The 27,344-nt window shown below is 32.0% G+C and overlaps 1 protein-coding gene across 1 annotated transcript in view; it reads right to left on the bottom strand.

Moving 5' to 3' along the window:
* The window catches only part of LOC139517677 (degenerin-like protein del-10), a 60,203-nt gene that overhangs the window by 13,406 nt on the left and 19,453 nt on the right, over positions 1-27,344 (bottom strand). The window contains exons 2-5 of the mRNA XM_071308964.1: positions 26,107-26,274; positions 24,480-24,641; positions 23,576-23,688; positions 10,800-10,981 (exon numbers count right to left, since the gene is read on the bottom strand). Coding sequence (XP_071165065.1) covers positions 10,800-10,981; positions 23,576-23,688; positions 24,480-24,641; positions 26,107-26,274 — 625 coding nt within the window. The remainder of the gene's footprint in view (positions 1-10,799; positions 10,982-23,575; positions 23,689-24,479; positions 24,642-26,106; positions 26,275-27,344) is intronic.

The following is a 27,344-nucleotide window of genomic DNA, read 5'->3' on the forward strand; positions in this document are numbered from 1 at the left end:
TGAACGTAAGAATAAATGTGAAAGCAAATTTTCTTTTGTTTTTCAAACTTAAACAAAGCTAGTCTGTTCCATTGCAATAGGTCGACACAAATGGTTGCAAAAGGTATGAAAAGTAGTGTAGGTTAAAAACAAAAGACGTCCAGGCGTAACGATTATGTCGTTTGTTAAAAAGTTCGGCGTGTAATTATTGATGACGATTTCAGTGACCGTTTAGTATGAAAAACGTATTTTCTACTTATTCAATACGCAACTGAACGAAATATTTTTTTTCTCCCTTTTAAAATGAATTACCCGTCATTTGATTAAAAGTAATAAGGTTTAAAAATATCAAAACTTTTTTGTATTTCTATACTGTGCTGCCACTTGTATAGTAAATTTTGAGTTATAAATGCAATCATTTGTTTCTAGTTGTTTAAAATCCCATCCGGAATATGCTACTAAATTAGTAATAGTTAATATTCAAAATCGTAAGCGAAGATAGCAAAGGGACAACCAAACCCATAATGCGAAATTAACCTGGTGATATTAGGCTTATATAACATGGGCTTTCATATTTTATTTTTAATACTTGTATATGTGAATAGATATATGTCGTAAAGCGCTTAGGGTAATTTTAATATTATAAATTGCGCTGTTATGAATACTGTATTATAATAATAATAATAATAATAATGATACTTAAACAATTTAAAAATAGACAAACAACAGTACACAAAACACAAAACGCAAAATAGAATACTAAAGAAAAAGCAAAACAAACCCCACCAAGAATAGGGGTGATCTTTGGTGCTCGGTAAGAGTACACAAATCCTGCCCCACACGTTGCACCCGTTGTGTAGCTTGATTGCGTAAAAATCCGATGAAAATCTAATAATTATTCGGGGAAAAGGATTGTTGGATAGTTAGTGTAACACATATTTCGTCATCTGTGCAAAACGATTCTGGTTTATTATACAATTTGAATTATCTTAGATTGCAGACAGAGATAACTTATCTGCTTATGGAACGTTAATAATTCAAAAACTAATTTAGAGAAAATGGGAATGCTTTACGCGATGCAATGCACTCTAAAACATATCAATCTTAACTACTTTAACGATGTTTAATGTACCTTCATTTAAAAACAAAAGCATTTAAAATAATTGATTATCGCAATACAATAATTCGTAGAATAGTACAGGAAGCTTTTTCAGTATTAAAAATACTGTTGTAACCTGTTGCAGATTTAGATCGAAATGCAAACAGCAATTTAAATCATTGAAAATATCTTTCATCTGTCATCTATTGTAAAACAAAATGTTATTTTCTCAAATTACATAAAGTTAAAAAATAAAAAAAAAATATAATGCAATTTTTTAGGATTCAACATTTTTTATTAAAGCACAACTAGGAAAAGAGTAATGAGACCAGCTAAAATAGCGTTATATCTTATATCATTCAAAAGCTTATCATCCGTAATATTTTTGTCGACAGTAAAATTTGTCATATAATGTCATAGCTTGATAAACAAGTTTAGAATAGAAATCAATATTCACTCATCAAAAGCTCTACAAAATATGTTGTATGTTTAGAAAATACAAAATCCAAAACATCATGTAATAATTATTGAACATTACATTAAGTTATACTCCTATTTGTGAAAACAAAATATGAAATGCTAACTTTACAATCACGTTATTGTTAAGGCGACAATAGTTTACCGATAATCAAATATCGTACATTGATTTGGGAAGAGGCATTTCAAAAACTAAGAGAATCGCTTGAACTCCAAAATGTGAGACCGGATCCATCTCCATTGTAAGCATGCATTAACCAACATATGTTTTTACGCTCAGTAAAGATTTTCACAGTCGGTAAAGCTACCAGACTATATTGTTATCTGAAGATGTAATACCTGAAAATCATGTATCCAGTGTTTAGAAACACCAACACAATATTCGACGACCAACTCGCAATAGTGACCGTAAAACTTTCAGTCAGTCCGCATAAATCTATTTTGGACAGTTTTTGTAAAAGAGGCACGACCTATTTTATGAAGTCAGGTAAGTTTAAACATTCATAAGCATCAAAAGGCCAACCATGATAGCTCATACGGTTGTTCAAAACACCGCAATTTGCAAAAGTTAACTTTTATATGTTAAAGCACAAAGGTAAAATTGGGTGGAAGAAACGCCTTTTATGCCTTTTATAACCAGGAAAAAAGGTGTAAAGGAAATTTTATATATTGGATTTCTGCTTTAAGTGGACATTAATGGGGCTACAATTTGGTGTTTCAGTATGTTTTGTAACTGCACACATAAAAATAAATTGTCTTTATGCAGGATCTTCCTGATAAGGAGTTTTTTCGATTTATAGTATAAATAGCCAGCAAAAGTTCTTGTCAAAATTTCTCATAGTCAAAATCGGATGTATTGCATAGGGTTAAATTCAAACATTTCAAATTCAAAGTATCGCCATGTTAACGCATTAAACATTTGAATTGTTTCCGCAAAAGCGTGACATTAAAGACAACGGGAAATGTCCCACAGGGACCATCAGGACTTTTAAAAGAATAAACCTCTAAAATCCAAAGTTTTTGTGTATACAATCTTATTAAATAGTTAACAAAAGTACCAGGATTATAATTTTATACGCCAGACGCGCGTTTCGTCTACATAAGACTCATCAGTGACGCTCAGATCAAAATAGTTAAAAAGCCAAACAAATACAAAGTTGAAGAGCATTGAGGACCCAACATTCCCAAAAGTTGTGCCAAATACGGCTAAGGTAATCTACTCCTGGGGTAAGAAAATCCATTTTTTTTTCGAAAATTCAAAGTTTTGTAAACAGAAAATTTATAAAAATGACCATATAATTGATATTCATGTCAACACCGAATTGCTGACTACTGAGCTGGTGATACCCTTGGGGACGAAACGTCCACCAGCAGTGGCATCGACCCAGTGGTGTATATAGTTATCAAAAGTACCAGGATTATTATTTTATACGCCAGACGCGCGTTTCGTCAACATAAGACTCATCAGTGACGCTCAGATCAAAATAGTTAAAAAGCCAAATAAATACAAAGTTGAAGAGAATTGAGGACCCAAAATTCCCAAAAGTTGTGCCAAATACGGCTAAGATAATCTACTCCTGGGGTAAGAAAATCCTTATTTTTTCGAAAATTCAAAGTTTTGTAAACAGAAAATTTATAAAAAGGACCATATAATTGATATTCATGTCAACACCGAAGTGCTGACTACTGGGCTGGTGATACCCTCGGGGACGAAACGTCCACCAGCAGTGGCATCGACCCAGTAGTGTAAATAGTTATCAAAAGTACCAGGATTATTATTTTATACGCCAGACGCGCGTTTCGTCAACATAAGACTCATCAGTGACGCTCAGATCAAAATAGTTAAAAAGCCAAATAAATACAAAGTTGAAGAGCATTGAGGACCCAAAATTCCCATAAGTTGTGCCAAATACGGCTAAGGTAATCTACTCCTGGGGTAAGAAAATCCTTAGTTTAAAGTTAGTTCTCCGCACTAGCTCCTCACTTTCGTTCGGTTGTTTATGTGTTGCGCGTTATATATAAACATATAAACAAAATTGTTATGGATTTACATTCTTGTTCACTGAATCATGGTTTCTTTTCTCCAAATAGCGACACACATTTAAAGAGTTCCGAAACAACATTTACCATGTATACTTCAAATTCGTGTATATTTAGCCGACGGCAAAGTAACCTGACATCGAACAACCGGTAAAACTATTTCACCTGTTATATATCTGAAACCGGTTTAAATTTAACTGAAAATAATTGGATTGCTCTGTCGTCTTATTTATAAATATAAAAATAAGGTAATATCAAATGAAGTAAACCCGATGAAGACATGTAATAAAAACTTGTATGACAAATTTCGTTATAATTATCTTTGACTACTGTTAAATTCGTTTAAAATTTTCAATAAAATATCAAACGTGCTTAAAACTATTTGAAACGGTTTCAAAATAATTTTCATACAAGGAAAGAATTTGTCAAAGATTAAATTTGAAAAAAATGCAAGTACATTCTAGACATAAAGGTCGTCGAAAACAGTATTACTTAATCATATTAAAGCATCTAATATGCATTTAACGCAGAGGTTGAATTTAATATGCAGTTGAATCACTTAACTTTGATCATATGATTTTGAAACTGTGTTATGTGTAAGTGTTCAGATGGTTCTGTTCTAAAGATTTTTCTTATATCAGATAGGTTTCTTTAATTTAATTAGAACATTCTTGTTTGACTCATCTAAAAGTGAAGATAAATCGCAACATTCAAAGGAACCGTATATTAGATTTCCTTGGGGTTAATTATAGAAGTGAATACATGTGGTAAAATGCATTCGAAATGGAAGAAAGTAACTTTCACATTTTGTTTGAAGCGCGGATAGCATTGGTAGAGTCAATACTCTAGAATGTGATTGTTTCACAAGAATATACAACGAAATGGGGTTATCAATCATGCAGCCAATAGAAAATTGTATCTGTATCAGTTAATCAATTACTTTGTCAAATAAGCACCACCAATATTATCAGTTTGAATAAAAGTTCAAAGCAAGAGATACATGTGTGCTTCGTGAATTTTTATAGCTCTACGATTAGAGCCGGTTCTTCATACTCTTTTGGAGCACATAAAACAATCCATAGTTTTATGTTTGAGTTCGTGTTGCTCACTCTTTAGTGTTATATGTAGAGTTTTGTCAACTTGTTTGGTTTAATTTTTTTCTTTCGTTTTTGTCATGACGCTTTCAGTTTATCTCAAAGTATGAGTTTTGAATGTTTCCTTAGTATTTCTGTTTCTTTTTTTACTTTTTCGGACCTTAAGTTGGGTAAACAAAAAAACTTATAAAAGTAATAGAATAAATTCAATTTTAGATGCATGAAAACAATCACAATTTGCCTGGTTTGTCGTACAATTCACATCGTTAAACACATTTATTTTTTGGAAAAGGCATCTTAGAGGTATCAAGACCAATACTTTGAAAAAAAAGCAATTTGATTTACAAATATCCAAATTTTCATCGATTTTAAAGTTCAGAATTAACAAAGTTATTTTGACACTTCAGTAAAAGAGTTTATGATTATTGATTATATCTCCCAACAGCCGAATTAAGTGGGAATATATTAAACAGGTTCTGCCAAAAGAAATATGTAGCTAATTCATTTCATCATATGTCCATAACTTTCCTTCAGTTTTACGCTGACATTTATTCCATTAGTATAACTGTTTTATTGAAAATAAGAAAGAGGTAAAGTGAATTCTATTTGTGATCACTACCCAGCATTTAATTTTTTCATAAAGAATATGAATAATTCATGAAGATGTTATATATTTAATACGCCAATTCAAGCAACAAAATAGAATAAAAGACACCTAGAGGTCAACTTCAAATTTAATCAAGTATCAATTACTCATGTGTCGAGAATGACATTGCTGGGTAAAACATTATTGTATATATGTATACTTTTTTGTTTACTTTCAACAGTTCTAACAAAGAATATTCTTAATAAACGTCAGTTCTGTGTGATTGAATGTTTTTCAATTTCGCTTGATTATTTCTATTTCATAGGTGTTAATGTGATGTTTGCGTGAAGGGGACAAAATGTCTTATATTCATTAATTCTGATATTGCTCTGTTCATCAAAATATACTGTAAGATTTATAATCATATAAATAACTATGTATTTGATCAGGGTTATTTTGAATTACTATCTCTAAACAACAAATGAAAGAAAAATGACCTCATAAATGTGTTGCCTTCGAATACATAAATATTGGGTATATTTGATCGTTTCAGGCGAAGATGGCTTTTTTTCTAGTAAAGCTTGTTACATTTTATAAACAATAGTCTGTTCCACGAATGGCATTAAGGACACTATTTATTTATGTATTACTGGTAATAAGATAGTCTTTTACTTTATACATCTTAAAACTATATTCGTTTTTTTCTTTATTTAATATTTAGTTAGTTGGTCAATTTCAAATTCCTATTATTTATCCTATTATGGAACTGCACATCATTTGTTCGTCACTGCTCTTATGAAATGTTGATAAAAAATCAAATAACAAATACAACAAACTCAAAGGAAAATTCAAATCAAATCGGAAAGTCCCTTATCGGTTTGCATAATCAAAAAATCAAACACATCAAACGAATAGAAAACAAATGTCATCTTTCTGACATACCGTTAAGTTAAAACAAAGTTGATTAAACCTGGTTTTATTGCCACCTAAAACTCTCACGTGTTTAACATTCAAATTGAACTCCTTTATATTGACAAAAAAGTGTAGCCAAGGCAAACACACATAATAGATAAGAATGTCAAAAAAGGTACAATAGTCAACATTGTTTTTTAATCTAAATTCATTAAAAAAAAGAAACAGATACGTCAACAAGGAAATACAAAATGGCATTTAGACAAGTCATATCACTCCTAAATAGTGTACTCAATTCATTCGATAGTATAGAAAATGTATATCTATATGATACAGCTTTTTTCTAAAAAATAATCATCGCAATAAGTGCTGTTTGCAACAGGTCCAATAAGTTTTTATGTGTACTCACTTTTCGCTCAAGGGATAAGTTTGTGCGTTTTTAGTCATCACCAAGAAAGCAAAAACTACCTCAAACCGAAAGTTTCTGCCATTTTTTCACGACATTCGCTAACAATGGGAAAAGTTAGTGATACATAGTTGTATGGAAAATTATAACAAGCTTCACCTTAAAATGAAATTAAATATCAATATCGGAAGATTAACTTAAAATCTGCAATTAAACTTATTACCTTAATTTTCAGGAATGAGATAACATCAAGAAAATATAAATATCTATAAAAACAAATCAATGCATACAATACATTGTGTAACATCGAAATTATCAAACATGTCTATCATGTTTACTGTACCCTTTCTTGTGTGCGGGAGTTTTACTACAATCTGATCATGATAACATAGACTGGTCAGCACATAGACTATGCAGTGGCGATATCGATGTTATACAATTAAAAAAAGCCATGCTAAAAATCAGACAAAAAGACTTATCGCATTTAGCAATATAACAATTGAAATAATATATAACTATTCAAAAGTTAAAGTTAAGAAACAATACTAAAACAAAAGTCAAATTATATGCAATATTGTTTATATTACATCTGCAGTACCGATTGATAAGTAAGATGTTACATTCAAACATCTGCCTTAAACATGGTTATATTAATATTATTCTGTCTAACTGAAACTTATATGTACTATTGTACTACAAGTAATACATTTTACGTCTTATGTCTTGGAATTTTGGATCCTCAATGCTCTTCAACTTTCTATTTGTTTGGCTTTATACATATTTTGATATGAGCGTGACTAATGAGTCTTATGTAGACGAAACGCGCGTCTGGCGTACTAAATTATAATCCTGGTACCTTTAATAACTATTTACACCACTGGGCCGATGCCACTGCTGGTGGACGTTTCATCCCCAAGGGTATCACCAGTCCAGTGGTCAAAACTTTGGTGTTGACATAAATATCAATAATGTGGTAATTTTTATAGATTTCCTGTTTACAAAACTTTGAATTTTTCGAAAAACTAAGGATATTTTCGTCCCAGGCATAGATTACCTTTGCCGTATTTGGCACATCTTTTTTGGAATTTTGGATCCTCAATGCTCTTTAACTTTCTATTTGTTTGACTTTAATACATATTTTGATATGTGCGTCACTGATGAGTATTATGTAGACGAACCGCGCGTCTGGCGTAATAAATTATAATCCTGGTACCTTTGATAACTATTATGTAACATCTTATGATCTGTACAATACTCATCTTTTTAGCATAATTATACTTCGTATACTTTGATGTTACTATCTTAGATTTTTTATTCATTTATTTTTTCCACAAATCTAAAACACATTTTCAGTTTTTATAGCATTCTCAAAGCATGTTAAAATCTATCACACATATAAAATCATATTATATTTTTGAAATCTTCAATGACGAATGGAACGAATTATTTTCTCTATTAATTGATTTCTATTTGTATAATTGAGAGCCTGGAGAAAAAACAGAACAAAGATTTCAAACATGCAATTAATTTGTTTTTGTGTAAAACAACGGACCATGAAACCAATGTCAATATGTATTTCTATAACAACACAATGGTTTTATATTCGACTTTATCAATATGCATTTTCTGCTGTATAAATATTAAGGTCATATCGGCAATGGTAGTAATGTGACACTTTAACTTCGGTTACAAAAAGTAAAATCACAAAAATACTGAGCTCCGAGGAAAATTCAAAACAAAGTTAGAACTGTATAAAATATAAACATTAACACAGTTATATATCCTTTGTATTATTCCTAAGGTACGTTTCTTACATAGACTTCGTTCGAACTCTAATGACAATACCATCACATTTTCTTTAAAGAAATTGATAGTAAACAAATTATAATAAATGTCTGACGACCGATATATAATAGAGAACAAACAGTATATACAAACAAAGATTAGTGGTATGATTTCCAGTGGACGTCGGCAACAGTACGGCCTTCAACAATGAGAAAAATCCATACCCCGTATTATGCCATAAAAGGACCGACATGAAAACAAATAGACTATTTAATTAAAAAAGATAACAGACAAATGTAAAACAAAACAAAACGAAGTAACGAAAATGAAATATGACAGCCATAAACTAATGACACAAACTGAACTACAACTCCTGAATTGAGAGAGTCACGCAAATAATGCAGCTCAGTTAAAAAAAATTATAAGCGCCTAATTCGTCTTTTAACCTTTTAACTATAAAAATCAGTTGAAAAAAGATTAATTCATCAGATCGATGCAAGGAAAAACATCGAATTTACCCGGGCAATGGAATACACTATTGGTTACTGCTTTTGAAAATACGTCGAAACATTTTCCTTCATGATACAGAAGGTGTAACATTCCCTCACGGATCCACTGACTGTATATCTGTATAAGTCGAATTCAATAAACATTCAGGTGCCTTAAACATGTCTTAATAAAATAACTTTAAATAAAAATAAAAAGGTTAACTATAAATTAAAAACAGTAAGTACAAGAATTTCCATTGAAATATCAATATTAATTTAGATCAGGCTGTATTTTCATTTTATTACAAAAATGATTCCTGTCATTATCTTTTAGAATTAAAATTTAAATCTCTTTTCAGAAGTATTCTCTCCTTATTTTTAATGTTACAAAGGTATAGTTGTTCATTCACTTCATATTCATATTCTGATAGATGTAACTAATGAACCAATCATCTTAATATACGTATGTAACAATCTATCACAAAGAAAGTTAGATTACTATTAAGGGCTTTTTTGTTTTGGAATTTGTGACCATTGTCATTTCTGTGTGGCCCTTCACAGGGAAAATTCTAGAGTGCTTATTTCAATACAAGTAAATGTTCATTTAATCTTTCCATGAAAAAAAAACACAAACAAAGTGGACAACACATGCAAAAAGTAAAATCACAAAAATATTGATCTCCGAGGAAAATTTAGAAAGGAAAGTCCCTAATCACATGGCAAAATCAAATGACAAAACACATTAATCGAATGGACGACAACTGTCATATTCCTGACTTGCAAACTAGCATTAACATTGAAATTTGGAAGTCTATTAAGGTGCAAGCAAACAAAATGAAGCAGCAGATCTATATATACATACATGGTAACACACCCGATGCTGAAGTGAATTATAAGGAATATATAGATCAGAAAAGGAGAATAGTTCAAGATGTTGGAATAGAAAAAAAACATTATTACTCAATTAACCTTGTTTTGTCATGCGTGCTTTATAGGTAATAGATATATATTGATAACTTAGCTTTAGATATCTGATACACTCATCTCGGTATTATGTGCTAGTTTGACAATTATATTGTTAAATGACATGCATGATGAAGCTGATAAAACATATTGATGACGTATTATTACTTTTAACTTAACATCAAAGAGTTACCAATCCCGTATCATAGATAATCAAACAGCACAAGAACAAAATCAAACACTTGTCAACATATCAATCCTTTAAGTGTAAACAGAAAATAAAGTTCCTTTTATACTAAACGGTTTTTTTTTGTCGAAGATAAAACTTGCTTGTTTCGATCTATTTGCGCAAATAAAATAATAACATATTTATTTGCTAGAAAAGTTAAAAGTAAAAAATACTTTATTAGGGACAATCAAAATGCATTGAGGGAAAAAATAGTCAATAGAAAACAAGTTACAAGACATCATTGCGTACAAAAATAATCAAAACCAAAAATTGATCAAAACAAACTTCACTTCACATTAAGGATCTGAGAGAGTAAGCAACTCATGTTGCAACCGCCGTGCTCTTGTCAAAAACGGTGGAATGAGACGGGGATTGTGGCAAGGACAAAGTGGAAATTAAAACTTACGAATATTTTGCCTTATATACTTTTTTTTCACATTTTTTATATTTCACTTGCGAGAAAGAGCTATCACTGGACGTGTAGAAATCAACAATCAACTACTAGTAATCAATCATTTCACACAGAATTACTAGATAATCAGCTCAATTATTTTAGATTGTTTAATCTGCCTGTTTAAAGTGCTAGTAATGGTAACATATTGGTACAATAATATGCACAGACAAATCAAATAGAGATTTTAAAAAGATATACAAGAAATAAATAGCTAGATGAAAGCATATTTTGGGGATAAAGAGCAAGCAAGTCGTGGTCAAGTTATCGACTTGAAAATATATATTTACCTTCAACAATTGCACACCTGCAAAAACATTGGAACCTGTGGATACGGCTTGACCAAGGGCATACACTCTTGGTATCTCCAATCTATCATGAATAAGAATTTTAATACCAGCAGCATCATGAGGTCCTGGCATATATTCATACTGTTCTACATTCAGTCTCAATTTTAATCCATTTTCTACTCCTAAAATAAAAGTAAATATTTTAAGGCTGTCTAGTAAAGAAATTAAAAAAATATAACCGTATCCTTAACAAACAAAAAATTCGATATTTTAAAATATGAAATAATAAAGTTAACGTCATAGTTCTTTTTCTATGTTCCGTATGCATTGCCGAATATACCTTTACTTCTACTTATATAACACTCTATATGATAAAACATGATTTCAAAGTTTAAAGCTACATATAACTATTTGTCATTATATTATATGTGCTATAACTCTATAAGTTTGCTATTTCAATGTCATGGTTTTATTTTCTCTTTGTTTTTGTTTTCATATCTTTTGTCTGATTAGAATTTTTATATTTTCAAGTCGTGTGACTATGAAATGTTAAATACTTTAAATTTGTTAAATATTGTGACTGTTTAATATTATCCACGGAACGAACTAAGAGATAATTTGTATTTTCATCGTTGTCTGTAATGCAAATTTGTTTCATATATTTTAATTTCTTTAGACTTTTTTACAATATGTCTTTTAATGAGTGTCTATTAATTCACGAGATCCTTTTAGTGAACTGGATGATTTTAAAGTATAGTTTGATGCTTTTATTATTATTATAAAAAATATGTTAATTTTTCAGTGTTTTTTTATAATATAAGACCTAATCTTAAAACAAAAGATAGTTTATTCGGTAAAAATTGATTTGATAATCATAGCACTCGGAGATCAAACAAAAAAGCATTCCTCTGATTCATGAATTTAATTTTCATATGACAACTAATTTCCCTGTTTTGCCATTTCATTTTAACAAGTCACTGAATTAACCTACGCTTATTCCCAGGTACTAGTTTTTTTCTTGAAGAAATCTACTCATTAACCCCTTTTATAATAAATGACGTGATTAGAATTATGACATGTTTATTGATCGTCTGTTGGTTGTAAGATGTAACAATTTGAAGTCCCTGTTGGCAAGACATTTATAGCAAATGCTTATTAAAGCTGAGTCCTAAAGGACCTCATTTGCATATTGTCCATTTGGCAATCAAAGACGACACACTCATCAGAAGTTTCCAATATGGTAGTGCAAACATTTACGGGACATCAATCAGTGTGTGGGACAATTTCGACTTACTTTATTGAAAAATTCAAAATATGTCGATTTAACAAAAGAAGATTTGCAAATAATTGTTAAAAGGAACGGCAACTTATGACAAAATCATATTCAATGGGAATTTATTATACAAATTCTATATATTATAAACTTGGAATCATGTCTCCTATTTGTAAACATCTGCTTTACGATCAATTTTCTTTTAATGTTGAATGTTGAGGAAAATCGAACACTACTTTTTATCTTTCACTAAATAATTCAAAATTTGGTGACTATGTTGAACGTATCTATCCCATTGAACTAGAGATAAAGGATACAACATATACAGTTAAGTCGGCCTCATATCTTGACTTACATCTAGGAATTGACAATGCTGGTCGATTGAAAACAAAACTTTACGACAAAAGAGATGATTTCAGCTTTCCAATTGTGAACTTTCCATTTCTAAGTAGCAACATTCCAGCAGCACCTGCATACGGTGTATATATCTCCAAATTGATACGATATTCCCGTGCTTGCATTTCCTATCAGGATTTTCTTGATAGAGGGTTGTTGCTAACAAGGAAGCTATCAAATCAAGAGTTCCAAATGGTGAAGTTGAAATCATCACTTCGTAAATTTTACGGACGCCATCACGAGTTGGTTGATCGTTATGGAATAACCGTTTCACAAAAGATATCGGATATGTTCCTTACGGCGTAACTACAATCCCCTTCCCCTTCATGAATGTGACCTACCGAATTAGACTATTTACCGGATTTGTTATCTCATAAGCAACACGACGGATGCCACATGTAAAGCAGGATCTGCTTACGTTTCCGGAGCACCTGAGATCACCCCTAGTTTTTGGTGGGGTTCGTGTTGTTAATTTTTTAGTTTTCTATGTTTGTGTCATGTGTACTATTGTTTGTCTGTTTGTTCTTTTCATTTTTAGCCATGGCGTTGTCAGTTTATTTTCGATTAATGAGTTTGACTGTCCCTCTGGTATCTTTCGTCCCTCTTTTAAAGAAAACCCTTTGGAATGGCTCTCTTTTATTTCATGCGTAACTCCTTATTTGACAGTTGCGTCTGTTACACTCTTTACAAATACTTTAAATGTAAACCCAAACAATAAACAATTAAGCACAAATACAAAGAAAATATGACATAACAAGTAAACCCCGATACGACATGTAAGGGTAGGAACACTTTCAAATCAGTTTACGTTAACACTTATACATCAAATGGCATCCCTTTCGGAAATAGATGACCTGCGCTATATAAGTATTCTTGCCAGAGACGATAAACCTTTCACATCATAACACAATTAGTTTTGTAAATCAATGTCTTCAGAGGCGCTCTGGCATATACAGTTACCATATTAGCGCCTATACTGCAGTTTTATATTTAACTTTACATTTCGGAGATGCATAACTCCTTAGAACATTTGTCTAATTAAACCTGAATTAAGCACAATGCTGATATATAAACATGTGAACACATTTTAATTTACACTTTGACAAGAGATAGTCATGAGATTGCTTACTGTACAATTTTCGAAATCCGTTTGATTTCCACATAAACATTCTGTTTTAAAAGAGTTTATTGATAGTGAGTCTCCGATACAATTGCTGACATGCATTTAAATTTAATACAAACTCAAAAAATATATATTTGAAAGTGATTCCAGTATATTTGTCAAAAGTAAAATCTCAAAAATATTGAACTTCGATGAAAATTCAAAACGGAAAGTTTCTAATGAAATGGAAAAATCAAAAGCTTAAACATATCAAACGAATGGATACAACTGTCATATTCCGGACTTGGTACAGGCATTTTCTGATGTATAAAATGGTGGATTGAACCTGGTGTTACAGCTAGCTAAAACTTTCAATTGTATGACAAGTTAATTAATTTTTAAACGGTCTTGAATCGCCTAGAAAACGTTTATCAGCGATTATTATTTATTCTGTCTGACCATTGCTATATAAGTCTTTGGCAAAACTTGGGATAATACCAAAAACATTGCAAACATATAAGTGTAATAGATGCAAATTTTCTTTTAAATGAAAACTCTAAAGTGATGCTAGACGCCAAAACATTTAACAATAGAGGAAAAACTAATTAAGATTATAAACTTCACAATTACATATGACCGGGAGTCCATATTTTTATGTTTTTTTCCAGTTTGGAATGACTCAAGAGATACGATCAATATATAAAAAAATCCCTTCTTAAAGAAGCATTGGCTTCGAAGTAATAAAACATGATTTCTTTAGTGTATTCATTTATGCCCGCGTCACACTGTCCCGATTTTTACGCCGATGGCAACACGATTATGGAAAATTTCAAAATCGGGACTGATCGTATTCAGATCGGACTATTCGTAGTGCCATCTTTAACCATCGTAGAACCATCGGCCACTTTTTCTAGCCTTCGGGGACAACTTCGGGAAGGGTTCTTAATTTTTTAACATGTTAAAAAATCCTCGAAGGTGCGTCCGATGTTGAGGGTTCGTATTGAGTTCGTATCACCATCCTCACCATCGTAATGTCACCGGGAATGCATCTTTGAACATAGTATTGCATTCGTGTTTCCATCGTTTCCATCGGGCAGCTTTGGCATTACGATGTCTACACGAATGAATCACGAAGCTACTCGAAGGTCTTACGATGGCAACACGACTTCGTGAAGACCTCGTAATCCCGTCGTGTTGCCATCGAATAAAAGTACGAAGGCGACAAGATGGAACTACGACGGCAATAAATCCAGCTAAATGTAAGTAAATTTTCGCGCTAAAATACATTTAAAGTGCCATGCGCAATATGCAATGGTCAGTCTAATACGACAGTTAAGAAAGACGTTCACAAAACATGGAGCTCATATCATATGCTTCTATGAGAACAAGAAAGGCGACAGCGTTGTTTCTATAAATTCAAATGGAACAAGAAGAGCAGCTATTACAGGCTCAGGATTTACTTTTACAAGTAAAATATTATATTTTGTCAATTTTTCATATCAAGTAACATAATGAAAATCATAAACGCGCCTCGTACACTAACACTGCAGGTACACGTATATAGGGAAACCAACTTTTTCTTCATTATTCTGCCGGATTTTTATGTATCGTCTGAGTTGTTGTCACACGAATGTTTACTCCATAACCATTTTGTTTTCTATATGTCATATTTTCCCGCATTTCTTGCTTTCCCCCACATCCTTCCTTTTGTCTATATTATTATAATATTCTCCTGGAAAGAGCTCTTTTTGAATAAAAGGGACCAACCTTTACCTTACCTTTAAGATAGATCAGTAAACATTGGCATAATTATGGGTGATTATTCAGACTAGTGCACACATTTTACAGTTCAAACGAGGCAATGCCGAGGGTGGCATCCCCTCGTATGTAACATATTGGGGACAAATATGGACACTATATTTGTATATGACACATGCAGAAAATGGTAAATTGAATATTTGATACATAAACTATTTTTTTTAGAAATCAACCAAAACTTTCAGTAACTGGATGCCTTCGGCATATAATTTAAATGCATCGTAACCTGTACACATTGTAATCCATCGTGTAGCCTTCGTAATCCATCGTGTAGCCTTCGTGATCCATCGTGTAGGCTTCGGCTGAGATATTAAGCTTAAATACCCGTCTTCGGTTAACCTTCGTATGTCCATCTTTTGCTATCGTATATATAATTTCGGCACCATCGTTATTCATCGTACTTGCTTCGGTCACTTTTTGGTATTTTAACGAGATCGGGACCAACTTCGTACGAACTTACAATTTTCGCATTCGGGTGTCCATCGTATATAAAAATCGGGACAGTGTGACGCGGGCATTAATGAAATTGAACTAGTGAAATTACATTTTGGTAATAGCAGCCAGTTTAGTTAAATTTTGTCAAAATAAGAAATATCGCTAATGAATTATTCACGTGTAAGTGAATTATTCGACCTTACTGAATCCGTATTCGTGTGACCTTTTATTAAACCCCTTAGCTAAAGATGGACTACGCATGAACTATGCGTGTTCAGCTATTGAAAGGAAAGGAATGTCAACATTGAATGGGAAACAAGGATTAATCACTTAGTTGACTGATTCGATCCACAAAAATGCGTTCTTTCAAAGGTTAAAACGATGATTTATATATTTGTTAAACCTATTTTGTGAAATCAAACTGACAGATCAAAATCAAATTACACGTGTTGCTATATATTCATATCTATATATGTATATCTGGTTGTATGACTGGTAGTACGCTTTGGAGATCAACTCGATGGTTAATTAGATAGCGTCTACACAAAAATACACACGAAATATAAAAACATATTATTGAATCAATGCAATGTTAAGCGTTCATGTTACGGACTTTTTGTAAAGAGAATATACGTTTTAGTAGTTTATAAATCAAATATGAAAGATTATGATAAATCAGTGAACATTAAGTTGACAGGTTATGCTCCTTTAAGATCATTTAATGTCGATACGGATCTACTTTATTTCTAAATATCTTCAAAAGATGCGATCCACGGGTTTATTTACACGGATTGCCGCCTTTGTGCCTTGCGTCAAAGACGCTATCAATAATAATAATAATAAACATATTCCTTATTCTTTATTGAATTGTTTCAAATTGCGTACATTTTCAGTTTGTTATCAGCAAAATGATTTATTAGTAAAAAAACAAGAGTTTTTAGAACAATAACTAGCTACAAGGTAAAGGAAAAAACAGGAAATCCAAAACTAATAAAATTAACTAGAGGCTCTAAAGAGCCTGTGTCGCTCACCTTGGTCTATGTGAATATTCAACAAAGGACACAGATGGATTCATGACAAAATTGTGATGGCGATGTGTTTGTAGATCTTACTTTACTGAACATTCTTGCTGCTTACAATTATCTCTATCTATAATGATTGGCCCAGTAGTTTCAGTGGAAAATGTTAGTAAAATTTACAAAGTTTATGAAAATTGTTAAAAATTGACTATAAAGGACAATAACTCCTTAGGGGGTCAGTTGACCATTTCAAGCTTGTTGACTTATTTGTAAATCTTACTTTGCTGAACATTATTGCTGTTTACAGTTTATCTCTATCTATAATAGTATTCAAGATAATAACCAAAAACAGCAAAATTTCCTTAAAATTACCATTTCAGGGGCAGCAACCCAACAATGGGTTGTCATATTCATCTGAAAATTTCAGGGCAGATAGATCTTGACCTGATTAACAATTTTACCCCATGTCAGATTTGCTCTAAATGCTTTGGTTTTTGAGTTATAAGCCAAAAACTGCATTTTACCAGTATGTTCTATTTTTAGCCGTGGCAGCCATCTTGGTTGGATGGCCAGGTCACCGGACACATTTTTAACCTAAATACCCCACAGATGATTGTGGGCAAGTTTGGATTAATTTGGCCCAGTAGTTTCAGAGGAGAAGATTTTTGTAAAAGATTACTAAGATTTACAAAAAATGGTTAAAAATTGACAATAAAGCTTAAGGGAAATAACTCCTAAAGGGGTCAACTGACCATTTTGGTAATGTTGACCTTTTTGTGAATCTTACTTTGCTGAACATTATTGCTTTTTACAGTTTATCTCTATCTATAATAATATTCAAGATAATAACCAAAAACTGTAAAATTTCCATAAAATTACCAATTCAGGGGCAGCAACCCAACAACAGGTTGTCCGATTCGTCTGAAAATTTAAGGACAGATAGATCTTGACCTGATAAACAATTTTACCCCCATGTTAGATTTGCTTTAAATGCTTTGACTTTTGAGTTGTAAGCCAAAAACTGCATTTTACCCCTATGTTCTATTTTTAGCCATGGCGGCCATTTTGGTTGGTTGACCAAGTCACCGGACACATTTTTTAAACTACATACCCGAATGATGATTGTGGCCAAGTTTGGATTAATTTGGCCCAGTAGTATCAGAGGAGAAGATTTTTGTAAAAGATTACTAACATTTACGAAAAATGGTTAAAAATTTACTATAAAGGGCAATAACTCCTAAAAGGGTCAACTGACCATTTCAGTCATGTTGACTTATTTGTAAATCTTGCTGAACATTATTGTTGTTTACAGTTTATCTCTATCTATATTAATATTCAAGATAATAAACAAAAACAGTAAAATTTCCATAAAATTACTAATTCAGGGGCAGCAACCCACCAACGGGTTGTCCAATTCATCTGAAAATGTCAGGCAAGATAGATCTTGACCTGATGAACAGTTTAACCATGTCAGATTTGCTCTAAACGGACGACGGACGCCAAGTGATGGGAAAAGCTCACTTCGGGCCAAGTGAGCTAAAAATTTAAATTTCAACAAACGAAACTTATTTGCGATACATAAAGAAAAAAGATAAAGCCCCTGTGTGAAAGTAATTCATATAGTTTGAATGTGTTAATGATGATTTGTTATAAGATAGTCACATAATCTATGTGTTGTAGATACGATAAACTATCTAATTTATTAGAAATGTTAATGTAAACTTGCAATTAAAGGAAACAAATAATAAATTTGAATCCCATCTTAAATGATTAATACGTTAAGTTTCCGGTAACATGTTTTTCAGATCCCATTATCATAGGGATACATCATAATGCTCATCGTCATGGAAACTTTTCCACACCTATTGCCTCTTTTGCAATACGTCAAAACTGAAGAAATTGTTTTTATTTTATATGTTTATTGATATCATAACGTATTAATTATACAAATACTCTGGTTTGGCTGGGTGGAGTAATGCGCATGAATACATAAACACTCTGTAATGTGAAATGATTTATGCTTGTTTAGTTCATAAAACGAGACAGAACATTAACAAATTTTGATTACAAGACGTTGTAGGTATTCACACGTAAAAATAAGCTAATAGGTTTCCTCAGTAAAGGGCCTAACTATCGTCCACGGTCAATTAATAATTGGAATGGGTGTCGTAATATCATTCACGACTCACTCCGTATTTACTGTTTGACATGGATAAAACGGGAAAAAGCTGACAAAAAATCTTTGGACTCTTTTTTTTTAATTCAGTAATGAACATAGTTGATATACGTATTCAACATTTTAAAGAACATTTTACAAACACCCGATAAACCTATTTCTCGTATCAAACATAAACTATAAGAACTAGCAAAGGAATTTGTTTTTGTCCCCGGCCGATAACGCTACTAATAATATTATTATTGTTTGACGTAAATTTTACATTGACGTTCTGAAAATGGAAATCACAAATTCACTAACATTTCAACTGCCCTTTCCTCGATCTTGATATCTATCTCATTAACGGAAAGCTTAATACTAAAATTTATGATATAAGAGATGATTTTTCATTTCCTATCGTTAATTATCCATTTTTAGATGGTGACGTTTTCTTGTCACCATCAGACGGTGTTGATTTTCTCAACTTGTACGATTCGCTCGTGTATGCAACAACGTTTTAGATTTTAACAAGACAAATTTATGTATTACGGAAAAATTATTATACCAGGGTTTTCGATATCACAAACTAGTCAAAACATTTACTAAATTTTATCATCGGTACAAGGCCATCATTCGTAAATATAGCTCAACATGCAGACTTCTTATACGTTCAGGTATTTCACATCCAATCTTTAATTGAAATATTCTTTATAAAGCACAAAAATGTCAGTATTCACGATAGAAGATAACAAAACCTTTAAATAGACTCATTAAGAAGGGATATAGTTACGATACTGTTGTCTGGTCATTTAAGATTGCATATTTTTGCGTTAATATTGATTAACTTGTAGGGTCTTTTAATCGGAAATAAACACATTTATTTAAAAACCAGTTATATGTTATGATGGTATGATACTAAACGGGAAGTTGTTTGCCTGATATTCATATGATGATGACATAATCTTTCAATCAGTTTAATTGAAGTCTGGAGCTGACATGACAGTTAACTGCTAGTAGTCTGTTGTTATTTATGAATATTGTAACTTTTTTTTGTTACATCTTCTGACATCAGACGCGGACTTCTCTTGAACTGAATTTTAATGTGCGTATTATTATGCGTTTACTTTTCTACATTGGCTAGAGGTATAGGGGGAGGGTTGAGATCTCAGAAACATGTTTAAAAGAGGGACGAAAGATACCAGATGGACAGTCAAACTTATAAATCGAAAATAAACTGACAACGTGGCTACAAATGAAAAAGACAAAAAAACAAACAATAGTACACATGACACAACATAGAAAACTAAGAATAAACAACACGAACCCCACAAAAAACTAGGGGTGTTTTCAAGTGCTCTGGAAGGGTAAGCAGATCCTGCTCCACATGTGGCACCCGTCGTGTTGCTTATGTGATTACAATCCGGTAAATAGTCTAATTTGGTAGGTCACATTCATGAAAGGGAAGGGGATTGACGTAAGGAACATATCCGATATTATTTATGAAACGGTTATTCCATGACGGTCAACCAACTCATGATGGCGTCCGTAAAATTTACGAAGTGATGATTTCAACTTCACCATTACATTGGGAACTCTTGGTTTAATAGCTTCCTTGTAAGCAGCAGCCCTCTATCAAGAAAATCATGATAGGAAAAGCAAGCATGGGAATATCGTATCAATATGAGATATATACACCGTATGCAGGTGCTGCTTGAATGTTGCTGCTTATTTAACCCCGCCGCATTTTTGCGTCTGTCCCAAGTCAGGAGCCTCAGGCTTTTGTTAGTCTTGTATTATTTTTAATTTTAGTTTTTTGTATATAATTTGGAGTTCAGTATGGCGTTCATTATCACTGAACTAGAATATAAATTGTTTAGGGGCCAGCTGAAGGACGCCTCCGGGTACGGGAATTTCTCGCTGCATTGAAGACCTGTTGGTGACCTTCTGCTGTTATATTTTCTATAGTCGGGTTGTTGTCTCTTTGACACATTCCCCATTTCCATTCTCAATTTTATATTATACTTCTCAGAAAATGAAAAACTGGTCATATTACGTATTAGATACAATACAAAGGTAACAAAAAAACAGGCCGGTAACAACCGTTGCCGGATAGTTTTTCTGCAAGAAAAGTCAGGTCAAGGTCAAGTGCAGAAAAACTATGCGGTAGGCTGTTTCCGGCCTGGTTTTTTTTTTGTTATTTTTGTATTGTATCTGACTTGTACGACGTTTCAAAAAAGTACTTGTATATTTCTCAAGACTGAACATTTGAGAAACTTAAGGAGGCTCGCGGGTATAAGATTTTCAGAAAAAAATTAAACATTAATTTTTCATTACAAATTTTATTGATTACCTTAAGTAGCTGTTACTTTATCATATGGTACAAAAATCATTCCAAAAAATCAATTCGTGTTGGCCCCAGCGGACTTTTAAAATGTAGATGTCATTGAAAAAGCTTCAAATTATCTCCCTTTGGTGTAAAAATGCCATTTTTGGCATAAAAATTGAGATATCTTTTTTAACTCATCGGTGACCCATATTTTTTATTGTTGTTTTCGAATAAGCTATACATAGACTAAATAATTGTAAAATTTTAGCGATTTCTGTAATTTAGTTATTTTTTTATTTCGATATTGCCGCTATTTCTCCTATTAGTTCAACAGAAAAAAAGGACATTAACAAAAATGTTTGCTCCTTTCGAAGGCAGATTGTGAGCGTAAATGAACGGTGACCCCATTTTTTTATTTCAAGAATCAATACTTTGATAAAAAAAATAGAACCATTTCAAGTAATAGATGAATGTTGTATACATTTGAGACTTTTTTTAAATGCAAATTCGTAAAAAAATAATATATTAAAGATATATGTTAGTGTTTAGTAAGCTAAAGTTTGATTTTTATATGGTAAACGGAAAGGGGGAGGGGGGCTAAATTTCTTTAAAATAAACAGGCTAGATCTTAATTTTGATGGAAAAAAGAAAGAATGCGCCATGCTATCCCCCCCCCCCTCCATTACAACTTTTTTTTAAATACACGTTTGTTGCCAAATTACATGAATTCAATATTCAGTAGCGGATCCAGGGGGGTCCAGTGGTTTCAATCCCCCTTTTTGGACCATCAATGCATTTGTATGGGGCATACAATTGGACCCCCCTTTTCCCCTTGTCCTGGATTGGGAACCCCTTTTTAAAAAATGGCTGAATCCGCCCTGATATAAATATGAATTCGATTTATATATAAATTCAATAACAATATAAATGTATCAAAAAAATGAATATCCTACTTCATTAGTGAATGAAATGTTATGAAAAAAAATGTTTTTTGTCTTGTTATTAGAAATATTTAGGCATATACTTTGATTTTTTTTAATTCATGTTTTTCTCTGCAAGTGTTGATCGGGATTAAACACGTGTTGCATTAAAATCCAATCGAAGCTTACCGTCAAAAATTGATGACATATTAGTTGAATGATTTTCTTCAAAATTTGCTGCTTATTTGGACATGTATTACACGAATACCTTTATTCATAGCATCAATCGTTCATTTGTGAGTTGATAGGGATTTTATCTTTTGATAAGATTTGATTTTTATTTACATATTTCCTGTCTTTTTTTTTATTGAAATACAAAAGTCGGTATCATCATTTCGTTATTTTCAGCATTGTCCAAAATACTATTTATGTCCATGTATTGAAGAAAACATATTTAATGACCGATTTTTTTGCTTCATAAAGGGGGGAAGATGTTCTTTTCTGACTATGAAAATTATTTAGCTTTTCAACGCTATCACCCATTTTTTTCAAATTAGCACTATATATATTCAGTATTCGGAAAATCAGGAATCATGCAGAACATTAATTTGTCATCTGCTTGATCACAGTAATTTTTTTTCTCTTAAAATTTGGAATCAAAATATGTTGGGGTTTTTTAGGAGAAAACCATACACACCCCTTTTTTGGAGTTAAATTGCAAATCTCTTAGTGTACTGATATGAATAGTATTTTACTTGATTTGTTTGAAAAAAATATTGATGCTAACGTTAACATTTATTCTAAAAAAAAAAGACAACAGGAAATATGTCGGTGAACCAAAAAGATTAAATGTATTTGAAAGTTAAAGTGCCCATGAACTCATTGATCATGCACGAGTGATTCGATTCATAAAAAGTGTCCGTGTAACAACTTAAAAGAGTCTGTGTATCAACAAAAAAGAGTCCGTGTAACACCCGTTAATGTACTGTTTTCTATAGCTCTGCGGGGGGCAAAGTCGTACAACATCAGAAATATTGCGGTCACGCTGATTTTGACTTATTGTCTGACGTATCGTCATGGAATAATATAAATTATAAATAATAAGTTATTGTATTTTGGGTTTTTTTTTACTTTTTTTGTTTTGTTTTTTGTTGGTTTTTTCTTTACAAGATACGGTAAGAAACTTAAGTGTTAAGTATGACTTTATACACCTGCATTATTGTATCTAATCATTTTACCGACAACTGAAATAATTCAAAGTACAAAACATTTAATGTGTAAAGTAGTTGGAACTTTTGAAAAAATGCAAACGTCCGTCATATATTAGTTTACCTGGGGATGACACATAATGGTCATCTTTATTATTCCATGTAAAACACACTCCATGGTCTGTCAATATCTTGTTGAAGTCATCAGGTTTACATGGTATGCCTTTCCAAGAACAACTAAAACATATTCAAACACACGTACTATGACTTATTGAGGTGAATTAATGTTTGAAGTATATAAAAGTTCAATGATTAAGAAGTTAGTCTTTTCTGTTATTGTAAATAAGTAACATTTGCCACATGCTTACATGCTATAGTGCCATCAAATCAAACATAAATATTTATACTTTTAATCAGAATAGCATCATCTAACATGGCAGTATATTTCAACAAAAACATGAGGTCATAATGCACAAAGATAACAGAATACACAATATTCTAGACCATTGCTTATAGGAATTCTAATCGAAACACATATCATCCACGATTACAAAAAAAAAGATTACAAAAAGAGTGAGAATGGTACAAATAAGTACTGTACCGTCTTTGAATCTCTGTTCCGTGTCTGAATATATACGACAGTGTACTAGTATATGATAACATTCTATGCCTTGTAAAAGCTACAGAATGTTCCAGGATTTTGGTTATTAGAGCCTTTACAATGCACTGCAAGTTTAAACCTAAACTAAATGACCTAACCTACATATAAAACACGAAGACCTGTTTATATAGGCTATGTTAAGTTTAGTTGAAAAATACCGTATAGCAAAAATCAAAAAGAATCAGACACAAGTAAAACATACGTAAACTACTCCACAATACAACATATAAAATAATTGAATGTGAACATGTATTCTATCAAATATAAATAACTTAAATTTTTAAAAACAAATGTGTTATGGACAACTTTTTTTCAATATAACTGATATACACTATACACAAATAGTTTTACAGAGTTATTTGCATACCTGAAAATAAAATCATCCCTTTCATGTGCAGTCTTAAGGTACAACGTTTCTAACGTGATATTCTCATACATATTATTCTGTAGCAAATCATCAAGGGATGCTTGTGTTGTAAACATTTTTTCTATCATCTCATACCAACCATATTCTGTAGCTAAAGATGCTCTACCAAAACATAAAATATTTAATGCTATTAGATACAAATACTTTATTTACAAAGCCGTCCAGAAATTCATACTGCATTCATAAATTAAAGTTCAAGGTCATGATAATGCTTCTGCAAACGACGTTTTGTGAAGCAAAGTGCTACGTTACGGTACAAAATGTATGCACCAAACACGAATCAGACAATGTTTAACTTTAATCGTTTAGTTATGTTGGATAATCTTACCTTTATACAAAATGATTTCGAAAGGTAAATGGATTCAAACAAATGAAATGGATTTACTTTTTGCTGTTGTTTGAAAAATCATGTAATAATAAGTACATCGTAATTGAACAAAGATTATCATCAAAGTCGGCTTAACATTGATATTTTTCTTTCGCATTTTTACCAGTTGAATATTTTTTCATATTGTTGTAATATGTTTTAATTCGTTTAATGTGGTTTTTTATTTGACATTTGTTGAGGGACTGTCCTTTTGAATTTCCCTTGGGGTTATATATTTTGTTATTATACTTATTAATACTATTAATACCCTATTTTCAAGCAAACATGTTGTTTATGAAGAATGAATTATCAATTGTTCCATCAAGTTAGCAATAAGATTTGATAACAAGTTGGAATTTATATTGAAATGCACTTACTTAAAAGTCTTAAACAGTTTGGTTCAGACTAGGGGAATGTAAACAATTTTTTCTTACGTCACTTTTGGTTTTATCACATTTAAGGAATGAGAACGGGTTGTGGCTTTGGACATCCCAGTTCCAAATAGGAAACGTTATGCCTACAATGTATCTCATACATTCAAATTTTTCGGAAATCGAAATATTATATTAAATTTAACTAAACCTTATTCTGTACGACTGTCATACAAGTGATAAGTTTAGCTAGCTATAAAACCAGGTTTATTCTACCATTTCTACATCAGACAATATCTGTAAAAAGTCAGGAATATGACAGTGGTTATTTATTCGTTGCTGTGTTTGAGCTTTTGATTTCGCCATTTGATTAGGGACTTGCCGTTTTGAATTTTCATTGGAATTTGGGGGTTTTTTTTTGTTAAATTTACTTTTTAGCACGAAAATTTGAATTTTACTTCAGGGTTGAAATTATGTCAAATTCGTTTTAATACGTTTTATTTCAGGTGGTTGTATAATGTAGCTGTCTTTGTTACATTTTATATTTGTGATATTACCTGGGATGTCATTGGTAAAGCAACCGACAATCAATCATTGGTATCCCTTTGTATGGAGAATATGTATGTAAGTGATTTAAGGTTTGTCTCAGATTTCATTGAAAGCAAAATGTTCTATGCTAAAAACTACACAAACCCTAAGATAGATATCATAACTTATGTTATCACAAATGTAAACGCTTTGTTGAAGTACAATCTCACTGTACTAATAATACAAAAAAAAACTAAATATATTGCATTCATATTTAGAATTCTCTGTTCTAACAACTTACTTGAAAGCGTTTTGATTGCAGATAGTGACGGCAGGAAATTCAAGTGTTTTGTTATAATTTACACCAACATTGACTGTGACAGGCCATCCAAAGTAATATGTTACTCTGTCTACAATTTGGAAAACTAAACCTCCAAAACATGCTAAGATCAGTAAGAACCAAAGAAGTCTGAAAGAAAAATGCATGTTCTTATAATTTAAAAGTCAGTATATACTTTATAATTAGATATAGGAAGATGTGGTCTGAGTGCCAATGAGACAACTCTCAATCCAAATAACAATCTACAATTGCATGAACTTACGAAGATCAAACAGGAAACTGGCTCGGACGTCGCCCAGTATAAAAAGGTCCGAAACAGACGTCACCATGGACACGGTGTCGTCTAATATGGCAGGTGTCCTCTCATCACCAGACATGACAAATATCTCAAACACGACTCATTCAGATCGTCGTCCTAGTGACAATAGCAATATTACACATATACAGCCATGTTCAGTTCTCCTTAAAGACATTTTGGTTTTTGATGACACAGTACAACACTGTTGCATTTCAAAATGTGAGACCAAAGGCTGCAAAACTTGTGCTATTTTAATTACAGATGCTGAATTCACTAGCAATTTGACCAAGAAGTCATATTTTAACAGAAGTTACGATGATCTGAATTGTAAATCGATAAATGTGGTCTACGGATTAGAGTGCAACCTTTGCGGATTGGTATACGTCGGTGAAACGAAAGGAAGGCTAAACAAACGTATGTGCGGTCATAGATCAGACATTAACCTCAATGCTAACGACATTCTATACCAGCATTTCAATCAGCCCGATCATTCCATCGTTTCTATGACAGTTCGCATTATCGAAAAGATATACCATAGCTCTAACAATCCTAATATTTCAACAACTCTCCGTAGACAAAAAGAAGACTACTGGATTAGACAATTGGGAACTGCAACACCTTATGGCTGCAATGACAAAATTGATGGTATAGGTATTCTATCTAGTCCTTCGTGTAACTCGGTGAATGTGATGAATATTTTCAACTCGACTCCTCGACGTAGACGCAGTCATGGTCATCGTCATTATACATCACCTTCTCTGCATGATGTCTCTATTAATGTCTTGCTGCCATTCATACAAACGCCGTTAGGTATTCATCACATTCGCACGAAACTTTATTCATTACCCCTTTCAAAACTTCATTCTCTGTTCAATTTATGTTTGGAATCCACTGTTACAAA

Source organism: Mytilus edulis, chromosome 3 (genome assembly GCF_963676685.1).
Source record: "Mytilus edulis chromosome 3, xbMytEdul2.2, whole genome shotgun sequence".
NCBI lineage: Eukaryota > Metazoa > Mollusca > Bivalvia > Mytilida > Mytilidae > Mytilus > Mytilus edulis.